The sequence below is a fragment of the Nanorana parkeri genome, unplaced genomic scaffold (genome assembly GCF_000935625.1).
Source record: "Nanorana parkeri isolate BGI_ZX_2015 unplaced genomic scaffold, ASM93562v1 scaffold786, whole genome shotgun sequence".
Taxonomy (NCBI): Eukaryota; Metazoa; Chordata; class Amphibia; order Anura; family Dicroglossidae; genus Nanorana; species Nanorana parkeri.
In genome coordinates this window covers 511,077-537,183 of record NW_017307054.1, presented here as the reverse complement: position 1 = coordinate 537,183, position 26,107 = coordinate 511,077, and the positions used below count along the sequence as shown (strand labels likewise).

Genomic DNA, 26,107 nt, shown 5'->3' with positions numbered 1-26,107 from the left:
AAGTTGGATAGCTGTATGCCATGCTTATTAGATCACGTCCAAAGTGCATACAGGTAACCAACCACCCTGCTACGTTAGATTTGCATGAGATGAGGAATATGACTCAAAAGCACAAGGCAATTCCTAGACACGAACTTAACTTGCATTTCAGAACTTTTCACATGAAATGCTCCTGTATTCGTATCTTCAGAGACCACCAAAATATTCCAGTTTAAATTTGTTACCTGATGAATTAAGGTGTGAGGCAATATGGCCAACCTCTATGTTGAAGCGCTGTTAATGGAATTTTAGTATTCTTCTAGTTTTATTCAAATGTATTCTGCCAATATGTGAGATTTCATAGACACCCAGACAGCTGCCAACATGGATACGAGGCGCATCAATCCATTGTGATTGCAACAAACTGGGGATTGTGTATCAATGACAGCTGTAATCCTGCAAGATGTGATGCTTACTGGAGCTGCCCAAATGCTTTTGAGCATAGCCAAAAAAAAGGGCAGAAGACAAAATACTAAAACTTTATTATTGGTGTGACAATAGGTACAGATTATTTGTAATTTATGCTAGTGTCATTTGCTAAGAAATATCACATGTTGTAAGTACTAGAATTTTAATTTAACAATGTGCTGTGACCATTTACAGGCAAAAAGTGATGATGAAAGACAGACCTTGTCTATTTGAATTTAGGAACAAAATGGCCAAATGGTACTTCTGCACTTTAGATGGTAGTTGGTCATTATAAACCTGGACCATCAGAAAACAAACTATGCCTTTTTGAATCATATACATACATCATTGTACACGTGAGGGTATAATGTGAACAGTGACATAAGCATATGTTAAGAATTTTTTTTTGCTGCGGTCATCTGCTACCTAAACATAGGACACTTGCATCCATCTACAGCACAGGTACTAAGCAATTACACTATCCAAGTACTGATGCATTTCATGGGAAAACTGCACATAGACATTCTTTAGTCAACCAGAAGCAAAGTGCATCCCACAATATAATCTAATAAGCACCACAATGCTGCAGGCCCTAGAACGGTTTTAATGAATAGGCAAAATGCATTTGTAACCTGTGCAATGCTTGACTTAAAATTGGCTTAGTGCAAAAACACGTATTAGAAGGTAGAGATACAGTCTAAAATCACCCACATCTATGAAAAAGGACGAAAACTACAGATTTAGCACAGACGTATGCACTTCTTTTTTTAATCAGCAGAGGACTATTGTCCGCTGCTGAAGCTGCATGGGGTTAAATGGGATTTTTATCCAGCAACAGAGCCTTGCTGTCTAAACCAATGAAATCCTGCACCAGCCATCACAGTCAGTCATCTGCTGCCTCTTTGTCTGCTGTGCAGGAGCACAATGAAATCCGGGGTTGTCCAACACTGCATCTTCTCAAACATCATCCAAGCTACACTCTCCTAGCTAGCATCACGGCCAGCCATTGTATTCCAGGAATCATTCTCCTGGAAAGTATCCATTCAACACTCAAACACTGCAAATCCCAATAAAGCCATTTTATACAACATAGCTTCCACCTCATTCAGCAATACTCCCCAAACAAGCCTTAGAATATGAAATACACATACCCTACAAAAGATAAAATGAACATTGCGATCTACGGAGGGAAAAAAGAAACAAAAACACACAAAAAAAAAAGGCATTTCGGTTTCAAGTACAACACGAGGTCATTGCTACAGACCCGGGGTAAAGGTTGTAGCCATTTCTCACGAGAATTCGTACAATCCAGCAAAATTAACATTTCTTGGGGCAGATCGGTGCCGGTAAAAACCGTAACGACACAGGTGTTGCCAAAGTATCAAACAGCCCACGTGCCACAAGATAAATTTATGCACCCGGTCATATACACAAAGCACATGATTACTGGCGTAATAAGAGAACAACTAATCTGCGCTTTAACCCCTTTGCTACTAAGCTTTTATGTGTACACGAGTTACAAAAAGGGTTAGAAAGCTCAATAAGGGGAAATGTATGGAGTTTAAAACACAATAGGCAATCAAACTTACATTTGAAGAATCCAGATGAAAATGAGGCGGCTAAGAAGAAAATAAAAAAGGGGGAAGCCTAAGAAGGAAGAGAAGTCCTGGGGCTTTAAAAGACGTGAGAGTAGAAGTGGTGAGCAGGAAGCTGCTTAGAGATTCAGCCTACACACACCTCACCCTCCCCCCTTCTAACAGCTGTAGGGGCCATTAGCCCTGTCAAACAGCACACGTACATTCTGTAAACAGCATAGAGGCTCGCCGCTCTGCTGCAAACTACGGAGAAAACGGTCACTAGAAGATCGGGAAGCGATTTTTTCCTACAAAGACAACAGCAAATGAGCAGCAAAGTCAGGGGCAGCATTCTGGTTCACCCCGGTGGCCTTGTTTGTTGCGTCCGCTCATTTAAAAGAAGCGGGGCGAGGCTGCGATTATGTTAACTCTGTCTTCCCAAACACTAGGAGTGCTCACGAGATAAAATTTTAAAACAAATTCTTTGCTCTTCTCCAAGCGCTGGCTTTTAGTTTTAAGTTTCACTTCTCCCTGGCAAAGGGCATGCAGAAAAACGGAGAGAGCTCCCATTCTTTCCCCGCTCCTAGTTCCATCTTCTCGTATGATGTAATCTGGGAAGCCTTGGCAGATAAAGCGGAGTCCATCCTTCCACGATTACGTAGCGTCGCCTGCCAATCAGAGGCCAGGCATAGCTTCATTTGCGCAAAGTGCAATACTTTTTTCAACAAATCTACCTGAGAAATTAGGTGGCCCCACTATAGCGCCAGAATTACAGGTTCCAATGTCTTCGTCTTTCAGTACAGCAGCTCATTTAACGCGGTCACACATTATTTCGGATCAAAGCCTTTGAATCATAGCAGTCAACAATTATTTTAACTTTACTATATTAAAAAAAAAAACCCAGATGCAACAACTAGTAGGCTAGAAAAAAGAATGCCCTAAATCTTTAACAAGCTGAAGGTGACCTTGACACAATATATGTAAACATTACAGTACCTGCACCATCTACCGCCTGTCCTCCTGCAATTCTTCAAAATTGTATCCACCACTGTATCTACAAAGGCCTATTATAGTTTATGTAAGCTGTCAATGATGGTGTTGAAAGCCATTGTTTTACCCATACCATTACAAATTCGATTGGACGATGATGGAAAGCATGGAGGACCAAAAGCAGCTAGCTACAGCTGTCCCAGGTTGTACAAGCTAACAGACCCTTAGGAATTCTGAACAGAAGTGAAGTGGCAGACATGGTTAAAATAGGAGTAGCCAGGTTATTCATATGGCACAATTATTGTAACCTAGTAGAAATGATCATTGCACCAGAAGCTGAAGAAGTCACACACCACCACAACAGGAAAATAACAAATTTAAAGTGAACCTAAACCTTCTTGTATAAATCTGTTCCATTACTAACACAACAAGCAAAGCTGTCCAATACTAGGCTCCCAAAGGCTAGGTTATGTGTGCAGACACAGCCACTGAATGGCCATCTTTTTCTGAATGTCACCAATGGACAGTAGCCACTTGACTTACTGCCAAGGCTGTGCTCCTGTAAAAGGTGGTGAAGATGGACTCTAGCTGCTGGTCAACAGGTATATTCCACATGTACGATTAATGATAGTATTTGCACCGCATATACACACCAGGTTTTCATTTATCCATTTCTACTTCAACAACTTTATGAAAGCAACGCAAGATGTGGAAAGGAACATTGAAAAAGTAATATTGTTCTTAAGAAGATTTATAATTTTGGAAGTCCGAGCTCCTCTCTCTGAACAGAAAGTTTGTCTGAAGATTATGCCATCAAAGTCTATAGAAATCCTCGGAGCACCCTACCTGCTTAGGACAGTGATACACATCAGAGAGCATTGGTACAATACCATTGGTACCACATATTGTGGTGGTGGGCATCAAACTCCCATAATAGTGTAAGTATATACAAACTCTTCAGTAAAAGAAGCACTTGCTGGATCTTGTATTGAAGCAACATAAACAGACCTTTTGGTCAACATTTCAATGAGGCACTGCTCCTTTTCCTCAAGAGAAACACAAGCAGTGCCTTGTTGAAATGTTGACCAATAAACCTATTTATGTTGCTTCAATTCAAGACCAGGTAGTGTCTATTCTACACACACATCAAAATCAACACTCATCAGGCACTTACAATTAAAAGTACTAAAAAATCTCAACAATGAAGAGCTCAGTAGTTATACTACATATAATAGCATTAAACCAACAGTACGAAGACATGATATAATATGATCCACAAAATCATTTGAATGTGCCTACCTGAATGTTCTAAGCAAGTCCCAGCCATGTACCTTAGGCCTATAGTCATTTCTTTTGAACTGCTTCTACTAAAGGAAAAACCTATCAAGGCTTGTTTACACCAGCTGCCACGCTCAAACGCATGGCTGCTGGTGTGCGTGTGCCCGGACACTCCGATGCGCTCGATCGAGCCGCATCACACTGTTTATTTTTTTGTTAGAACTTTATTGAAATGTCACAAGTGACATTTAATTAAGTTCTATGGGCTCACTGCGCTGCAATGTGGTTGCACCACATCTCAATGCAGGAATGCAGTGGTGTGAACCATTCCATGACAATGCAAATTGCCTTGTCTTGCGTTCAGGCTGTGCTCGAAAAAACGGCCAGCGCAGTCGAAAAACAGATGGTGTGAACAAGCCCTCAAAAATGTAGTTAAGATATGTCACATTAGTGGCTACTTAAAGTGATATTAAAGTAAAAACAACTAGTAGACGGACAGTTGCTGGAGACTGTGCTGTCCTTTGTGATTTTGTACCCAACAAGAAGTTTAGGAAAGCCATGCTGAGAGAGTTGGAGCCAGTTGTTTGAAAATGTGATCACTACGTGCTTGGGCAAAAATATAAAGAAATACTTTGCTGGGCAATGTATAATTGATCTGGATTCATTATTGAATAAAAAAAAAAAAGTTTGAGAGTTTAATACTACTTTAACATCCCAGCTTTGACTCTTGGCATGCACTGACTCCCCAGTTCTAGTGCTGTGTGTGTGTCTATTACTTATGTTCCCTTGCTGTAGTGTACAAGTTGGTTGATGGGGGAGAAGGGATACAATTGGTTACAACTAGTAGCACAGTGGGTACACCTATAAAATATTCAGGAGGTAAAATATACAGGAGGTAGACTATAGTTTCACCCACAGCTGTCAACTGATCTCCCTTACAATGGAGGAATACGTCTCAGCATACAAAGAAATAGGATGTATGCATTCTCATGTCAGTGTTGGAAGGTTAAGAAGAAAAAAAGTTATGGCTCTTTAAATATTCACATCATGGCCATCTTCCTTGCCAGCCAATGACCCGGGTGCAACATTATGATCCTGAGGTCTCAGTATGGTGATTGTAAACTTTGAAAAGAACAAAGAAGGATTTGATCCTATCTCAGATTATTGCCATGTCCCTGTTTAACATATTTCCACACACTTCCTGTGTGGTCACTAGGGTATACGTAAACACAATTTCCCAAATGTGGAGATAAAAAGCAATAATAGCTGACAGAGTGTCTAACCCTTCTCCACAGGAAAAGTGTTAATGAGTGATCAATATTGAATCCAGTTATGTATTGATTATCATTCAGTTACAAATGAGAATAGGTACCTGAATCTGTCTTGATATAACATCATGTAATCCCCTGTGGATCAGCGCTCATGCTGGGAGAGGGAGTGCCAGCAAATCAGAAGTCTATAGCTTTGCACATTGTCAACCAATGTGAATATGATTAGAGAAGAGGAAGGAAGGGAAGGATGCCCTTCATCAATGTGTGGCTGCTCTTTCATTGTCCAATTGGACCAGGTTGAGGTCTCAAATGCAGCGCGGTTTGCAAAAGGGTCCAGAATCTCACTGTAATGACTAACCGAGGGTGTGCGAGGAACACAAGAACCGCTCAACAGCATTGCAAAACCTTTGGCAGGGATATGCATTTCAAATGGTAGCTAGAGTTTAGTTTTAAGAAAACATTTAGGTAGGTGCAATATTTAAAGTTTTTAATTGAAATATTTACAATTGTGCATCTCTGTTTTTTGCTATAGTAGTGTGCAAATCAAAATCTGATCAATATTTCTGGAAACTGCATTGCATCCGTGTGTTAATAGTGATATTAGTGGCTCTTTTTTTATTAAACGTATCATTTTGATAAACATTTAGACAGTTTTAATTCTATGCCATGAGATTGAAGGAGAAGAAGAAGAACCTTACTCAAATGGTCTCGCAAATGGTACGTGAAATAATAGATGGTTGAAGCTGGAGGTGACAGAAAGCAATCTCGAAAACATGGAATTGAGGGTTTTATAAAAAGAACATCATACCTAATATAAAATGATTGTTGCCTAATCCAGCGAAAAAAAAAAAAAGTCAGATCAATGAACACAATTTAGTCCATTGGCCATTCCCAACCTGCACAAGCATCTCAAGGCCGATCTGGAGGACAAAACTGATCGTTCAGGATCAAGGGATCGATATAAATCTCCAGGGATTAGGCTGGTACCAGCGCTGTGCACACTAACTTTTGTCAAAAAACTGAAATTTCTTGTTTTAGTATTGAACCAAACAAAAAAGGCATTGCATAAAGCCAGTACAGATACACACATGGGCTTCAGACAGCATGTAAAGATCTCTCAAAATAAATGAATGTGTTACACAATTTCACTGTGCCTTTAAATGGAACATAGGCTGATCAAGTCTTTCCTGTTTTTAAAAGGCTATGGTTGTGTAAAAACCCATCACGTGCTTGAACTGCAACATTCCATTTCTGCTCACTATCGCATACAAATTACGCCCTAGCCTTCAGCCTTACTGTTATCATACAAGCTTTTCTGTGCACAGTTGAGTATTCAGCTCTCTCTGTTGGCCAGCCCACCCACTTTGGGCCGGGTTCTACAGTCAGGTCCAATCAGAGAAAAGGGGACTGGCTGTAGCTTCTGATTGGACAGAAAGTTAAATACTAAGTGAGGACGCCAGTAACTACATTAGTATACTGATTAGATATATATTGCACATACATTCATAAACATATGCACATATTTAGAATTGCACCTACAGCTGAATTATTTTCCCCATTTGTATAAGGTTTCCTTCCTCACTGTAAGTCTACGTTGATAGAGTTCTCAGCGCTGTATTAAACCTCAATGGCTATATCATTTATGTGCTCGCCTGGTCACAGAGTGCCCATTATTTGCAGCAGATATTTGAAGTCTTCAGGAAGCAAGCCTTGTGGGGGACCCTCTAGGGTGCTATAACAAGTGGTTTCAACAGTTTTAAGGCGATCACCACCACACAGTTGTTGAAACATTAATCTGGAATTGATTGCTGAAGGTTCACCTTTCAATGGTTTTGAAGGGAACAAAACTGTATGTGGGTTGCATTCACCCAGCTTTGTGGTCCGTCTTTCTCTAAAAGAAACCTAATTATTCATGGTGGACTTAAAATTTTGATGTGTTATAAGATGAAATCTTCCTAGCACAATCTCTCATACATGTGATGCCACTTTACACAATAGAGAAAACCAATTACATCATTCCCAGCCCCTGAAGGAGCACACCATTTAATGTCCCCACCACAATAGGGATAGTTTTGTTGGAAGCCAATTAACCTGCAGGTATATCTTTTGGTTTGGGAAAGAAAACAGGAGCGCCCTGAGGAAACCTACAAAAACACGTAGATACCATTCTTGTTGGGATTTGAATCCTGGATCAAACAGAAGGGCAGATCGCTCAGACAGCAAGATATCTGTCTATCTTGGCCAGGTCTTCTGTGCCTTTGCCCAGGCCACATGAAAAGAAAGTTCCAACATTCTATAAAGTTTAAGTAATCATGAGGCTCTTTCAAAACACATTACCATTCAGATAACCCCTAAAATGACAGATTTCAAGCAGTGCCCTAAGCAGTCACGCCAGCTGCAATATATCACCTTAAGCTGGCAATGCATACTTCAAATTTCTCTCATTCAGCCCATGGATGGGGGAATCTCCACTTTCATTGTAGCCATTGTTATACTGCATTGTATAACAGCCGCTGCTCCAGTGGCTACTGAAAGCCTGAACAGTGAATGCATCTCATTGGATGTGTGCCCTGTTCAGCCAAGATTTTTCAAACTGGCCAGCCTACTCATGGCTGAGAAATTCAAACCAGTGTATGGCCAGCTTTTTGGCCTGGACATCCACTAATTAATTTATATTCTACAGGTACTCAGTGGAAGCTATTGGAACGAAATTTATGCTAGGCTGGGTTGAAATTAGCGAGCCCTCCTATCTTGCAGCAAGCAGAAACCGTATCTGCTTGAGTAGTGCCAGAATTTGTGCATGAACAGTGGAACAAAAAAAAGAGAAAGAAAAAGTTATCTGCAAATATTCAAACTGAAGATCTACTTGAATATATACCCTTGATTGATCAAAGCATGCCTGATATTTCATGATGCGTTTGTGTAAAATACCCTAGTCACACAACATGGTCTTTTCATAGAATGAAAACTCTCCCGAGCTAACACACGAAGCACAAAGCATTTAGCTTCCAAAAGCGAAGGCTCTCTGTACACTGGTAAGAACGGCAAACTATCCGCTCTCAGTTGTACTACCAAATTTCCGCTTTCTAGATCAATGGGAAGCTCCAAGAGGGAGGCGTGGACAGAGTGTTGTCATACAGCTACACGTGGTAGAGTAAGACGCATCGCTGGAATGTGATTATCCTAAAGAGGCAAACAAAAACAAAAAAAAGCTTCATAGATATTAACTGCATTTATTTGACTCATGATATCGCTAGCAAGGAATGAGTGCGAACAAGGAGGCAGAAATGAGAAGGTCATAATTGTGCAGGAGAGGAAAATAAGTATTATTAAAAAGGAAGGGGGGTGTAAATGATGGAAAGTCTTGACCACATAATGCTTACGCCTGATACACAAATACATACACCATTTCTCATCACACCTCAACAAAACATTACCAGTTAAAGCTATAGTTGAATCATCCTGAGAACCTTAAATACAAAAGGAGTTCAAACAAATGATACCGTACAATAAATGCTTTAAGAAGGTCAAACGCGTGAGATGCTCCAAGAGCTTTAAGGGGCCCAGGAGGGAGTAGAGAAGAGAACCCTAAAATTCACAGATCGCAGATATTTGGATATGTGGGGTAGGGTGAGATAGCGATAGATAGATAGATAGATAGATAGATAGATAGATAGATAGATAGGACACAGACAGTCAATTTGGCCATGCAAAATGGTCTTGTGCATAGAAGAAAAAAAAAGCACTGCATGTCTACAGCTCAGAACAAAACGCCACTAGAAAAACAAACCATTTTCAGGGTTACATTTTAACAACCTCTGCATTCCAGGAATTAAACAATAACTTCAGTGTAAGGTCCAAACAGGATCTCATATTGCTACTACACAATGCATGTTAATGAGTAACCTCCTCTGCTTCAGTAATAATAATTAACCGTGTGTGCAAAGAGGGGGGGGGGGGAACCCCTCTGCACGCCATGAGCTTTGTGAAACTTGTTAAAAGTAGAAGTTGCTCTCGCTTTGTGTAGGACTGAAACTAAAAATCTGCTGAGATCTGACAAAACATTCTTGCAGGATGTTGCTTGCTACACCCTCCATATCATGTTTTCCATCTCTCAACTTTAAAAAAAAAAAAAACTAATCATGTACACATCAGCTTTCAAAAGACAGACATTACAGAAAACACAACAGATTAACACACAATGAAACGACTCAAAGGCCCCATTCACACCTAGGCGTTTATCAGCGCTATAGCCTTAGCGCTACAATGCTCAACAAGAGGAATCCCATTACTTTTAATGTTCCTTGTGCAATCGGTTGCTTGTAGCCTGATGCCTGTAGCTTGAGAAAGTGCATGAGCTTATTTTCAGGCAGGAGCAAGCATTTTGGTGCCATAGATTTTAATGGGAGCACCTAAAAAGCACATATTTGTGCACATTTTCAGGCGTTTCCACATAAAGGTCTATGGGCCCAAAAATGCCTGATCCTGCTCCTGTACTGCAAGTAATACACAAAAATGTTTGAAAAACGCACGTACAAGCTTGCAAAAAAATGCCAGAAATTGCCAGGCTACACCCAAGTGAATATAGCCAAAGTAGTCAGCCTGGCACTGGGCTGGAGCAAAGCAACAGATCAATGTTAAATCCAAGATTGATGATGGTGGAGATGATGATTCCCGAAGGCTATATAGAAAAACAAAAAACAACCGGAGGACTTTCCTGGTGCAGGTAAAACCTTTTTATTCAATAAAAGATTAAAACACAAATATACTCACAAATGAGGCAGTGTGTAAAATGATTTCCGAGTATTTTTGTTTACTCTTTTATTGAATAAAAATAATTTACCTGCACCAGGAAAGGCACCGGGTTGTTTTTTGTTTTTCTGGACTCCCTGACTGGAACGGGGCAGCCTCTACTGGATATGCAGTGAAGGGTTCTGGCTTATGGATGATCTTCCTGGCACTGGTTGGTTTATTGCATCTTTTGGAGATGATTCTCTTTATAGCTTACCCCAACCCACCCTTTTCAGTTTTGCAGCATGCCCTCAACTCTCTTTCAACTTCCAGCTGCCACAAGACACCTCATGTAACCCAGGTAAAGAAGCGCGGGGCACCCAGCAGCAAATCGCCAGAAACGAACACTGTTACATGACAGAGGGTGAGACAGCTATACTGTGTAAGAGTAGTCATCTCCGATAGTGAGCTCACACAAGGTATTCTTTAGTGGCTGCAATGGAGGAAGGAGCTGCAAGTGAGCACTGCCAAATGGGGAGTATAATGGGTCCAAGGTCTTTAAAGAGACTCAACTTTTGTGATTTGAAATGGGAGAAGCAACAGGATCCATTTAATGCCCCCCTCCCCAGAAGCATACTTTCCTGTGAAGCAAAGAACATACCCAGCACGTCTAGGTATGGAGGAGGAGCATGTAACCCGCTCCCCTTTCCCCACAGTGGGGTGGAACTGACGATGGGTTCAGTGTTGGGGAGACAGTCCACTGCTAAATAAACTCAAAGCTTGCAAAATACTTTTTTCTACCTCCTGCCAGCTGAACAGGGGCAGGGAAGCAAAGAAGAGGGGATTATGATCTGCTGAAGAGGGCAACAACAAAGCAGAGTACAAGTTTGCTTTAAATATCCACCTAACTGTAGGTCACAGCACATTTCTCAGATTTACAGTAACGCAGAACATTATAACTAATTCACCGGAAACCAATGCCAAATATAAACTACTTAATGGTGAAAGTACATTTTCAGTTTTGAACAGAGTAGGAAAGGTTAGAACCTAATTTAGGTTTCTGATTCGCTGTGCCTTCCTGTTCTGGTGACCCGCACACCCCTCATTTAATAGAGGGAGTCACTGACCGCAAAAAACCCAAAAACAAAACCCTGACCCAAAATGAAAATGGCAAGTGGACAATTGCATCTACAGGCCGAGCCTTCTAACAAGAGAACTGTTAAAGTTCTGTGTACGCTATGGTCTCATTCAGAAAGGCATGCACGTCCATAAAATGACCTGATCCCAGAAGGGACAGGTGCTGCATGTAATTGCACGCAGCAGCCTGTTTTTCCCTTATGGAAGGATGCGGCTTGAACCCAATTACATGCGGTCACGTACATCCGTACGGGTCTGGCCGCCCGCACCTGGAAGCAAAGAGCGTGTGTCCAAGTGAAGACACCCGGACCCCATGTGCAGGATTGGGCATGCGTGTGACCGCGTATAACTGCGTGCAGCCACATACTTCCATTGGGAAGAACAGGCTGCTGCACACAACCACACGCAGCACCTGTCCCTTCTGAGATTGGTTCATTTTATGGGCGTGCATGCTGTGCGGATGTGCACGCCCATTTGAATGAGTCCTAAAACCACAACAAAAAAAAGGGCCAACAGGCAAAATCACAGGAGTTGTACAATAATTAAAAATTCCAGACAATTACACAGTTGAAATATATTTATGAGAACAGTTTAACCTGCCAAGTGAATTGTAGTTCTGTCCATCCAGGCATAAGATTTACACAGCCCTGCCACACAGCACAACCAGGCTGGTGACCCGACTGTTCCCGGTTGCAGTTAAACATAAGATCAAAAATGCATTTATTGTATAAATTGCAGCATACCAGTCCTTACCAGATGTGGTGGCTGCATTTCACTTTTCAGGCTAATAATATTTTCAGCAAATACATTTTGATCTTGCAAGAAATGCCGGGTCCTCATCACTTCCTTTGAGTGAAGGTGGAAGTGTTCTCTTCCTTCTGTAAAGTACCAATCTCCCTATCCCTCATGTAATTGTGATAAAAAGGCAAAAGGTATTTGAAGTGTAGCCTGGGTTGCAACATGGCTCCCTCTACCGATACACTGAAGGAGTGAGAATAACCACCCCGAAACAGGAAGTTTAAAAACGTAAAAAAACCTACCACCTCATCTAAAGGCTGGTAAGTTGCACTATACTACATGTATACACTTTAGATGTGTGTTAAGCAACACACTGGTGTCATCTCCCCGTCCCCAGCTTGTGATTGGACAATAAAGAAGCAGGAACAGACTGATAAGACCATCTCTCTGTTCTCTCCTCCGGTCAGCATTTTCTTTGTCAGCACACACAATACCCTGATTGGCCCCGAGTACTGTCCTCCCTTCTCCCAGTGCGAGTAAAACGAACCATACACTGCAATGATTTCATTATTTCAAACTCAGGGGCTGAACAAAGAAAATATTACAGACTCCATAAGAACGATGATCGAGGAATCTCCCGCTGTCCTCACTGTATTCTGACCGGCCTGCCGACATAATACCCGAGCAGAGCTGGTAGCTCATTGGCTACTGGCTCTGTACGTTCAAAAGATTTTCTGACCAGCTTCTTCGTTCAGCTAATCAAGGGATGTCAGCTAAAATGGTGCCAACAGGGGCACCCACTGTGCCGGTCGAAACTCGTAGTGTGTATGGCCAGCTTAAGGGGAGTTTGGGTTTATAAAAAAAAAAAAAAAAAAAAAAAAACCACATTTTTACACTTCCCCCGGTTGGGAAAGCTTGACAGATTCCACCGTGTCGCATGTCAATGAATTCTGGCCTAATTACCGATAGTGTTAATTGGGACAAATTAGTGTATTTACCTGCAGCATACACCAAGTGTATTGCTTCCATTTTATTTATGATTATTATTTTCTTTTTTACTTTTTGCATGCTTTCTGCATATTGGTGAAAACTTCAGACTAGGCATTTCTTTGTCTTTTACCAGACCTCATACCTGATTACCTTGCTTGTCCACGCCAGCGATTGATTAACTACTTTGTTGGACACCCGTGTCTGAAGGTATGATGGGCTCGGTCTCCTCCTTGGTGTCTTTTTAATGAACAAAACATTTACACTTCTCTCGCTCTCCACCGCCTCCTCCTCCTCCTCGAGAACCACACCTGTGACTACAGACCGGTTGGGCGAGTCTGTCTGGGCCGCAAGCAACTGCAGTATCTGCTCTTTAACAGCGCAGCTGATCTAAGTGGGACTTTAAACCTTGTGACCAAACAATCTTCAGCAGATGGCTTTACTACTTGCAGCTCAATGTGAAAATATCACCATGAAGCTTAATGACATAAGGCGGTTGGGGGGGGGGCAATATTTAAAGCCTGTGTGATGTTCACAAATAATTCAACAGGATCGAGCATTTTTTGTCATAGTCAGCATAATGTGAAAGAAAAAAGAAATACACATTTGTCAAAGAAATCTGCCAGCATGCTGGTTTTTATGTATGATCAGAGGAAAAGATCCAGTCAGTATAGAAAAATGGGTCACAAACACAAAGCTTGGTGCAGAATTCTTAAGGCTCTGTTCACGGCTATACGATGTGGGAGCACATGTGATGCTGCATGCAATTCCGCACTGCATGTTGAAATGTTAGGTGCGCTTTGGTGCCATTATTTCTTCATGGCAACTTAACCCAGTTAGTACAGAAATATGGGTTGCAAAGACAGAGCTTGGTGCAGAATTGCTAAAACTCCATTCACATCTATACAATGCTGAAGCACGTACGTTGCCATATTGCATGTTCCAATGTTAGGTGTGCTGTGAAGCTATTATTCATTAACGCTCCAACGCACCTAGCCATGGCATGTGCATGGCATCGCACCACTCCGCATGACACCCTATTACCATGTGACGTGGTGCAATGCAATTTAAGGTGGGAAAAAATGTGTGCTTCTTTCAAATGAATGGGCTTCCTACTGCAGTGAACCACAATGCACCCTGCCGCATCTCTGCAATCTTTTTATTGAACAAGGGCTAAATTATGTTAGAGAATGACAAATGTGAAACATTATCTATTAGGGCTCATTCACACGGGAATTGGCCGGCACATAAAGCTCTGTGCACGGCCGTATAGGGCAGCTTCCCGGGAAGGACAGGTGCTTCGTGTGATTAGTATGCAGCCCCTATCCTTCTCTATGGGGCTACGCGGCCGTACGCCGCCCTGCATGTCCGTGCGGGTGAGCGTACTCGTACGCTGACAGGGTGGATCCTGTCTGCGTCCGAGCCAGGACACATGCACCCGTATGGATCTGCACTTGAACTGAGCGTAGGGGGGGCGTATGGCCGCGTAGTCCCATAGAGAAGGACAGGGGCTGCGTACTAATCACACGCAGCACCTGTCCTTCCCGGGAGTTGCCCGATATGGCTGTGCATGGAGTCCGTTTCTAGTGTGAATGAGGGCTAACAGTAATGATCTCATTATCAGCTTTAAATGGAACTCCAGTCCAATGGCAACGCAGAATATTGTTTCACAAATAAGACGATAAAATCAGTGAACATGAACCTGTGCTTTGCCCATGCCCTTAAATACTGAACTTCTAAGGTGCTTAAGGTGAGGGGGTTCAAAAAGATGAAGTATTGGCAGATGCAAGGAGTCGCAATAAAGTGAACCCGTGGCTTTTCCCCATTCGTGCAAAGCACAGGTTCACTTTATCGTCACAGAACCCTCCTGTTCTACACTGCATGTGACTGACCACACATCTTACATAAAGCACGCTGGCTACACACACACACAAAATGACTGTTTTCTTTATGCATTGGATTTATGTTAGAGGCAAATAGTGCCATGCAAGGATCTTTTGTAATTTAAACCCTAAATTGTTCTAATTAATTCCGATATGAAACTCAAATACATATTTGATATGTATATTGCTTTGATGTGATGAATGCTGGGTCACATTAAGCAAATCCTGTGTGCACTGCCTTCTATGAAACCCGGATATCGAAGGCAGACACGCCTTAATCTGCCACTTAAGATGTGTTGGTAATGGTGGCCATACACTTTACAACCATCGCAAGACCTTAGTCTTGCGATGGTTGTAAAGTAATTTAAAAAACGTACGATCTGCCCATCTTAGACAGGCAGATCATACTTGCGATCATCGCAAGCCCGCACCCCTGAGGGGCGGGCTTCCGATGACCGCAATGCTGAACTTGCAGTGTGTGCGTGCACACACCGGCCCGTGCAGCATTGATCTTACGATCATGCTAAAAACTAGCCGAAAATCGTACGATTCTCATCTGGTTTTCTAGCATGCTCCTAAGACAAAAGACGTGCGACCGTACAGTAAAAACGGTCGCACGCCTTCCATACACTTTACGATTATCGTACGATCGTCGGACAGTGTATGGGCACCTTGAGGGAGATTCCTGTACACACAAGGGCTCCAAGATCAAAATGTTCGGGAACATAGATTACAGCTGCTTTCCTCCTTCTTTAAAAGTGGAGAAGAGTTAGAACCACTCATGGTTTCTTGTTCTCCGAGTCTGCCCTACGAAGAGGTCTCCTCACCTTATGTCTGGATGGGAAGAGAAGGAAAGTAACCTCCCAAATAGCATTCTCCACTCCATCCAAAACCAAGGACTTTAATAGTTCAGTAAGATGCATGAAGATACGTAATGTCTTTTTTGGCAAACCATACGTCAACCAACCACATTGTGTTAAAATCAAAATTATGGTTAACAGGTTAACAAGTGTCTATCCAAACTCCCCCCTCCCCCTACCACCACCACTACTACCACAACCACCACAACCACCACAAAAAAAAAAAATATTTTTCTAATTGGCAGATTTTCTGTTTTAAATTCTGCAATAATTAAACAAAGTTAAACATAGGTTACAATCTTGTTCAAATAAATTTTTGGCTGGCTACACCACACCACTGTTGGACTTGTCAAGCAAGCAGGTCACAAAAAGAATGAACCAACCCCAGCAAGTAGGGGTATCAGGTACCCGACAAGGTTCATAGACATCAAGCTTACTTACAAACTCAACACAAGCTCAACTGACACTGTTAAACATGTTCTTCAAATTGGTAGCCATAGAGTGACATGCTCTAACCTTTGCATGAGTAAAAGATGGTTAACTAAAGCTAACCTATGGAGCTTGCAGCCTAGACAAATTCGTGCAATGCCAATTAGACTGTAATGGTGTGAAACATAAGTGATATATAAGAGATCAGATGTTATCTGTGATGGAGTCTTATCCAGGGCCTTTGTCATTGGGCTTTTGTTCTCTTCATTTCTATATGCAAGACCCACTTGATGCAGGTCAGAAGGAGGTCAGCTGCATGTCAAATTTACCGGTCAATGAATTGCAAATACAGAGAGAGAAGGGTCTCAAACTGTTGCCATCGGTTCAAGGCCAACATAGGCCCTTATGTTTCTCCAGCTCTGCCTGTACCCAAGTAAAGCAAACCACACACCAGGACAGGAAGCACCAAACATGGCCAGATATTAGGATGCAGTTGTTAACTGCTTAATGTGTGTGCATCGGAGACAACTTACTGGTCAATACACCAATGATGATGGAAACCAGACATGAGATACCTGTAATATTAACGAACTGCAACACATTTTAACTGAGGCCTAGTTCACACCTGGGCATTTTACAGCGCTGATCGACGCTCTGTAAAACCCTCTGCATGTGAAAACCAATAATTGCCTATGGGCATGGTTCCCATCTGGGCGTATTTCAGCGCGTAGGAACACGCTGAAAAACGCCCTACGCCCGAAGTAGTACAGGAGCTTCTTTGGGGCGTATTTTCCGCGCGTATCCATTAGGATACAGCTGGTTAGCCCTCGTAAACTCGCGTTTGTCGCGCATTTCTTTTACCACAAATCGCTGTAAAAATGTGCGGAACGGAACGCACGGCAAACGCGCATATTCCGTACGCCCAGGTGTGAACCCAGCCTTATTCTTGCACAAGCCATGCAGACATAAGACGCAGAGAAGTATTAGGTGGAAAGGAGATCTTGAAGCGGTGTTCTGTTGATACCTACCTAAAGCTAGTCAGAACGAATGAGCATTGTAGCACAAAATGAACTTCTATCAGTGCCTATTGTATATGACACCTAGACACACCCTTGTTCACACATCCTAGCCAAGTTAACAAGTGATGGCAGAGAGCACATTTTGTTGCTGTTATTAGAAATAGCTGCAACAATCTTCAGACAATTGTGTGCTGTTCAGACTCGTCCTGTACTGCAGACAAGAATCACCAGCGTGACGGTTGCCATGTTTGCCCAGCCCTAGAGGCACATTGACTGAAATACATTCACAAGCAAAAAGACTATGGAGAGTAATCCATGGCTAATGCAATAATTGCAAGGGGCAGATTATGTATCTCCCTTTTCTAATACATACAGTTTGGTTAACACAAATTGCCTAAGCTGCTGCCGTGGCATTGTCACAAATTCAGCTTCTGTTGGAGGGTCTAGGTAGTGCAGTACAGTCAACCACATTTAAAAAACAGCTTTGCATTAGGTATATGCAGTTGATGAGAACCCTAAAATTCAGAGAACAATTACCACTAGAAAACGGTTCCTAGAATATTTGGTGAAGCGCAGTCACTCTTGCTGGGAGTTTTAGTGTAATGTTAAAACAAGATTTAGGCGGTGGTAGATTCAACAATTTCCCCAAGATAAATGCTCTACAACATCAGAAAAAAGGCATACTGAAGGGCTATTTTGAGAAATTATGGCTCCATTATGTCAACACCTTCAAGCTTAATTCCGGGTCTCTAAAGTCGCTTTCGTGGTTTAGAGTGTAGCAACGGGATTCACATGATTTATTCCTTAATCATTCAGTGGGAGAGTTAGCCATTCTGTCTGGGAAAGGATATATCCCCCGATCCACAATTCCCAAGAAATAGTAGGCCATCAGTGGACAGCGTTGTTGTCGTGTGTTTTCCAGTCACGATGCAAGCCTATGACTTGAAGCTCCCGAACGGGAGGCTACAGACAGCTTTAAAGGGCCATGTCTTGCCAGTGTCTCGTCTTTTGACGGGCAAAAAGTACTACGGATTTCCCTCAGTTACCCTGCACCATGTTCCATCACTGGAGCGATATGACTTTCACCCAGTGAACCCGTCCCAACCCGTTAGTAACCCGTCCCAATCCATTTGGACGTGCTGCCGCAGTTTTGTTCTGGAAAGTATGTGCAGGCGGGAACTGCGTGTTCCCCTCTAGTGTGACGTGCGAGGGATGTAATGTTTGTAAACTAAAGTCATGTGACTTCGGGATCTGTGACTCCGCCAGAGACGAGGAGAGCGAGCTCTGCCTGCCAGGAGAGGGGTGGCGAGGAGAGGTTTCCTAGAAAGATGATGAGGCCCTGTGGTTTTCGCATACAGCGGAAAAGGTACGTGTACAGCTATTTATAACTCTGGCTCTTTTTCTGGTGCAACTTGTTGAAATGTTTTTTTTTAAACTCTTTAAAAACACAACAGCCGTGAGCGCGACATAGCAGTAATCGATTGTTAAGCAGGTCAATGTTAGCATTACAGGGCAGGTGTCGTATACAGACCATTTACGTATGCACATAGAACACTTTGGCACACGAATCCCCCATATGTTGTTGTTATGCAACTATATTGACATAACACAATGACAAACTTGCACTACGACAGGTGTATAGATTAGAGCAACGATCCATGTACATGTATATGCCGTAAAATTGTGCACCAGCCATTGACTTGGTAGGTCTATGGCTAGCCCGAGACTGAAGACTTATTAATTGGATACAAGAGCTAAACATGCGTTCACCGCACATGCACGGTTTTACATGCATTACACCAATGACCCTAAACCACCAGAATACAAAACAGATATTCTCCTCCCGCCCCCCCCAACCCCAACAATACGAGGATTCCAACATTCCTGTCCATGGTAAAGAATGATCATTCTAGCATTTTAATCTCCTTTAAATAAAAATGTGCTGTTCATTTTCACCACAAGTGCAACGCCTGTGTCAGAGACGGGCTTTAAACATTGTGCCATGGCGGAAGACGTGCAGCATTATCTGCCTCACACAGATAAAGCACGCTTCCTTTCCTTTAAAGAGACCTAAATATTCACGGACACAAACCCACAACAAACACTCGGTGGCTTTTTAAGAAATTACACAACTTACCATGGAACGCAAGGCATATCAAAATTACTTCTTGTTAAAGCACAGACACATCTGCCAACGCCTGGCAGCACGTGGGTTAACCTTCCGTAAGTCAGATTTTTTTTTAGAAATGATTTAAACTTTTCTACATTTGCCATTTCTCGACAACAAGATCCTTATACATTTTTTGCAAAGCCTATTTTTTTTTCCTTCCTGAGGGTTTGTTAAATTTAAATGCTATAAAAACACAACAGACTCTGTGCCGACTGGGGTTAATCATAAGTACCTACCTTCACGCTCTGCACTTGCTCGTTTGGCAGAATTTTGGAACCGGTCTTATTTACAACCTGCAATACAAAAGAAATAAATAAAAAGGAAAAAAAAAAAAAGAACCTGAAAATATAGATCAAAATTCAGGATTTTTTTCACGGTAGCGTGACAGCATAGAAACGAGCGAGGAGTGTTGTCGGTAAATACACACTGCTTCCAAAAGGAGGGGGGTGGAAGAAAAAAAAAAAGAATTCTTGGCCGAGTGCCGACTGAAAATCGTTTAAATGACATGTAAGGTTATACAGGCAAATATGAAAGATCGCACAATAACCTTTTGTTTAAAAGGATCTGGCTTCCAAATTCACAACACAGTTGATTACCAGCAGCCATTTTAGGTCTGCTCCTATAAAGACACTGGTGCATTGGCTTTTTTTTTTTTTTTAACTCCCTCCCTCTAGCTTTCTCTCTCTCCCTCTTCTGCCAGACGCTGGGATCATTATCATAAGACAGAGTTCTTAGTACCTCTCATACTCCCCAACACATGATATGTGACATGCCCCCTCCCCATTTTGCTTGCTGTAGTAGGGTGACCAAGGCACAGAGAGGGTGGGGAGGAGGATGGGTTGTTGGGGGCTGGGTGCTGTAATGCCGACAATTTTTTTTTCTTCAGTTCTTAACAGAGAGAACAGACCATGTGGTTTCTCTCCCAGCAATTGAAGGCAGCAGGAAACTGCGGACTGGAGTAGACTAAAACAGACTGGAGCCAGCACTTTTTTTTCCCAAAACCAATAAACACTCCCATTAGCAGGTATTATGGTGATAGTGCAAAGGCACACCAGCCCTGTTCCTCTTTAGAGCATGGAGTCTTTTTTTTGCTTGCAATGGCTGTATCTGCTTGTGCTATTTATACAGTCATTGTGCTGTAATGGCGCTGGCTACTGTCTCTGGCTGTAAACATACACATGACACAGCTCCACTGTTATCGGACATACGAGGTAGAGGCTGCAGAAATAATACTAAATGGAACTGAAGAATGTTTTAATGTATCCATCTTGTGCTTCTTTAGTCCATTCTGTGTGCTCTTTCGACATGCATCATGCTTAATCCCCAAAATAGAGAAATATGAATATTTTAACAAATGCCTGTGTATGTATGGCCACCTTAGGGAAGGTGGCGTTTCCGTAAATACTGTTGATTTTCTATGGGCTGCAATAGGAAAGATTTGCAATCGTGAACTATAGATTTATTCTTCCTGCATTTCTCTACCAGCGGTAGCTGCCTTTTTAAGGGTTAAATGTAGTAGGTGGCGCATCCAAGCCTTAAACTCTCTGCCAGAGATGGCTCTTTAAACAGCAGAAGAGTTTAACCTGCACACTGCCATTAGAAGATATAGGCTGATGGTAGAGTTAAGGATGATGGGGTGGGGGGAAAAAAGAACCCTTCGAAGAAATATTGTGTGTATACTAGACAACAGGTGAGCCATTATTATGCTTCATTTTACTTCCCCAATTCTATAGTGTATTGTTTAATATCCATGCGTTCGTTGTTGTAGTCCCTACACTATAGGGAATCCAAAGATTATCAACTAAGCTTTAATCACGTATTAGCGACACAAACAGCATAGACTAACGATGACCTAAAATGAACCGGGGTGAATAAATCCCTAAAATGGAAGTCTTCCGCAAATGCTCTATGTGTCTTAAAGGACAGCAGCGGCAGTTTTGCTAGTTTTGGTGCTAGCAGCCGTACTACAGCTTTAAGGGTTGCACTGTAGTAGCAAAGGAGATCACTACGAAATAAGGTTAGCGCAAATAGTTGGTCTGGATTTGAAAGCGAACGGGATGGCATACGCGAGTAAGCCGTAGAAAGACCTAAAAAATAGTTTCCTACCTATAACATATAATGCCCCCTTTTACGCCTTTGTGGCGTCTACCTAAGCTGACATCAATAAATATAGTTGATTTTTAATTATATAACACAATAAATGTTTGGTATTCCGGTTTTTATATCTGAACCATTACTAGGAAATTCGAAAGCAGAACATTTTGCACAAAGGCAAACTTCCAAAGTTTTTGCATACTTCATGTTAAAATCACCTTTGATAAAAGTAGAATTTCCACCACCTTCGATCCAAATCATTGAATACTTTAAGTTTTACACATTCAGAGGACCCCCCTCTTGGATCCCCAATGATCAGCTGACTGGAACCACTTCACAACAAAGCCAATCTCTGTCATTCATCAAGCCCAGCTACATTTCGGAGAAAGGACCGACAACCTGCCCCATGTGCTCCAAGCAAGAGTGAGCTAAATCAGTTACTTGCCCCTGGTGCAGGACACCTCATTGTTTTCAAAGAGAATACATGTGCTATAATTAAATCAAATTTATTAACTCCAAAAAATGCCAAACTGTTTTCAAAGCTTGCCACACATCTAGTTGCCATAATAGCTAAATAGCCAGTTGACCCATTTACTTTTAGGTCAAGATAAACCAAGTTTATGGTAAATTTGACACAAAACCAAACTATAGGTAGGCAATGATCAGCACATGCCAGAGTTGTTAAGCCATCTGCTTTTTCTGTTTACATCCAAAATGTGTAAGATACATGGGGCAACAAAAAAACTACTTTCTCAACCACTTGTAAGTAAGTTGCATAGGTGCATTGCTAAAAGATATGTCAACATCTCAATGGCTATGTGGAAAGAGTTAAAATAAAGTAGAGTCATCTACCCAGAGTAAAACATCAAGCAAGACTAAGACTAAAGCTGGCCGTACACTAATATTTTCTTTGTTCAACCCGCGGGCTCAACAAAGATAATATGACAGATTCCCCCATCAACGAATACGAGTGTTCATCAAGAAATCTCCCGCTGTTCTCATTGTGTTCTGACGGTGGCTGCTATGCATACGAAGAGTTTCTGTACGGCTTCTCCGATCAGCTGATCGAGGGATGCCGGCCGAAAGGGTGCCGACAGCGGCACCTACTGTGCAAATTTCGGACAGTTCTTGATGAAATTCGTATAGTGTATGGCCAGCTTTATATGGCGCATCCTTGAAAACCAAGGAAAAGAAATACCTCTCACCCCATTACAGGTCACAGTCCAGAGGACAACATTCTTATTTCACAAATAGTCTAGGTCCACTGAAATTCTATTAACATTGTAAAAAGACCCTAATGGCAGGTTGTCAGTATTGTGTAATCATAAAAATTACATGATTATTCTACATTAGTAAATTGCAGTTGCAATAATGACTTAAACATGTGCCAAAGACAATGGGTAAAGGTTCAAAGACATGGGTAAGTGGGTCAAAGGGATCAGCCAACCAGCAGCTACTCAGTGGCACTTTTACACATATAGGACACCATTCAAGTATCTCAAGGGTGAAAAAAGTTTTTATACCAGGTATAGCAGGTCATCATGTGGAGAGCAAGGAGAGGTCCAGTCCGGGGGTTTTTGCATCACCCAGATTCCTCTCTAAAGGTGCCCATACACCTTGCGATTATCATACGTTAATCTAGGGAAATCCCGCGATCGTACGATAAATCGCAAGGTGTATGGAAGGCGTGCAACCGTTTTTACTGTTTTCGCACGTCTTTTGTCGAACCAGCATGCTAGAAAACCCGCCATGAATCGTACGATTGTCGACGGGTTTCTAGCCTGCTCGTTCGACAACTGCACACGCACCACTGCCCGTTCAGCATTGCGGTCATTGTAAGCCCGCCCCTCAGCGGGGCAGGCTTTCGATGATCGCAAGTACGATCTGCCTGTCCAAGATGGGCAGATCGTACAAGCTTTTAATTAGCTTACGACCATCGCAAGACAAAAGTCTTGCGATGGTTGTAAGGTGTATGGGCACCTTAACACCTTCCGGAACCTCTAGTAAGCCCCAGGTTTTACACTTTGCCTCAGTGGCAATTTAGTGCAGGCGAAGCAAACAGACAGAGCTCTGGAGCAGACAGTCTCAATCTGCGGGAGCACAAGGTTGGTCATGGTGTTTTGCTGAAGCCTGACAAACAATAGGTTTGTACAGGTTGGTAGTCAGGACTATTGTCGGCAAGGATTTTCTTTTTGAAGTGTTTACTTTATTTGAGCACTGTACAGCACTGTATATAGCCTGCGTGTTGCACCACTAAATGTACCACTGTTTGAAGACAGGTCACTGGTCTGGTCTCTAAACCTTTCAAGAGTGCTCACCCCAGGGAGCAATTGCACCCGCTACCTATTCCCCAGCTCACACAGGGTAACAAAAGGTCAGTGATCATTTAATATGTGCTTAGGTCTGTCAAAGTTTCAGCATTGACCTGCAAGCATATGTGACAATTCTGTTATTGCTTATTCTCCTATTAGAAGCAGGAAGTGCAACTCCAGTCAAAGCATTTTTTTGTAGTTTTGGGTTGTTGGGGGAGGATTAGGCCTGGAAGAGGAAGTGAGTGGAATTTCCCCAATAGGGACTCCAAGAAAAATCTTAAAGTATTAAAACATTTATCCATATACAACAAAACAACACTTTCTGTATACCCATCCCCTATCACCACCATCTCTGCATTCACTGAAACAGGAAGCAAGAGAAACCTTCCCCAGTGGAAAACATTAGCGAGATGATACCCGATAGAGGCTTTAACACTGCTACACACTATCCAAATCTTTAAAATAAAACATGTCTAGCAATTTAAACTGTCTTTAAAAGTCAAAAGATGGTGAACTATACCTAGGTAGGGCAAAGCCCAAAGAAAACTCTGGTGGAGGACTGGAGGATAGACTTTGTCCTGAAGTGCAAATCTGTGGTCTACCCTTAGTACAGAGACGAAAGATTACTAAACCATCTTGTAGCTGATTTCTTCTGAAGTTTCCACCAGGACAACCGGCACTTTGGGCCACTCAAGTTTTAACCAATGATTGGAGGTCTAGGGACTAAAAGCGCCCTATTCCCAAAGTTTAAATTGGTAAAAAAAAAAGTCAGGCATGGGACGTAAGCAGCCATACAAGTTACAAAAGGAGCTACACAGCCCTAATGTGATTTCAGCACCCCAAGGTGCTTAGACTACATGTCCATCCTCCTACCCTAGAGGTAAACGCCTGGAACACACACACACCCTTTTCCTCTGCTTATCTATATACAAGAGAGAGAAGCTCCAATTGCTTCAGCAGTTTAATGTACACCCCAGTAAAATCTAAGCCTTATGCTGTATACAATGAGCAAAGCCAACCTGCTTAGTGTGTCAGTATTGATAGCTCACTGCCTGTATTCAACTGTTGCCTGCAACTGTGAACAAGAAAACGCCATTAAAAATGTGTAGGGTGCCATCGCTGACCTCTCTTTCTAAAAATGCCGGTTGCTTGACAGTCATGCTTGGTGCTTTGGTTTTTATCACTTTGAATCCTTATCCTGAACAAAACAGTGACGTCACTAGTATTAAAGCCAGTAACAGCCAAGCATTTTCAGAAGGAGATCTGTGGCACACCCATATTTCTCTGAAAACAGGTTAATAGTAGTGCACAATGGCCGATTTGGCATTGTTAAAAAAAAAACTGTTGATTATTACTTTTAGGTTGGAACTCCAGCTTCCCCCAAACTCCTTAGATATTGGTTTTTAAAAATCACCTATATCCATCTATACTAACTACACATTTCTTTTTTCCTGCAGTCTATAGGTCAGTCCGGTGATGTCATGAGTCCACCCTCTTCTTCCTTGGCAGCAGCACTTGCTCCTGGACTCAGCAGCGCTCGACTAAAGATGTTTGAATGGTGCTTAATCCAGAAATACTGTAAGCTCAGGCAGCATGTTGACACACCACATCATTGACAGCCTGGGATAGCAGGAAGTAGTTTGGAATACAATGGCCATCATGCAACCAGGAAGAGGAGCAGCACTGAATGTTGGAGCTGTAAATATATAGGGAAGAGCACCTAGGATACGACAAGATTTGCAGTATGAGCAGTTTTTTTTTTATATATAAAAAAATGAACCCTTCCAAAACAAGCTCAGCTTTTACTGGGTCCATTACAAAGGCAGACCCAACCAAGATGTAAAATGCATCTCTGAAAGCTTTATCCAAACACGTCATTTAAAAATGGAAGCCAAGGAAAACTGGTTCTCTTTCCTACAGCTACAACTTCACATGGGAGGTTCGCAATACCTTCACACAGAAAAACGTAATGTAATGTATTTGGATATGCACTTATCATACCGTATATACTCGAGTATAAGCCGAGATTTTCAGCCCTATTAGGTACCTCGGCTTATATTCGGGACGGCTTATACTCTACTGTATATACTAATTCCTAATCTGTATACAAGGTGTGCTCAGTTTGTTTGTAGATTCCCTACTAGTAAAAGAATGTTGGGCCCACATGTTGTGTGAAAGGAACGTTTG

The 26,107-nt window shown here is 42.1% G+C and overlaps 1 protein-coding gene across 1 annotated transcript in view; it reads right to left on the bottom strand.

Moving 5' to 3' along the window:
• TET3 (tet methylcytosine dioxygenase 3) overlaps positions 1–26,107 on the bottom strand; it is an 85,924-nt gene that overhangs the window by 39,702 nt on the left and 20,115 nt on the right. Inside the window, exon 2 of the mRNA XM_018564842.1 lies at positions 19,751–19,807. Within this exon, the coding sequence (XP_018420344.1) occupies positions 19,751–19,807 (57 nt within the window). The remainder of the gene's footprint in view (positions 1–19,750; positions 19,808–26,107) is intronic.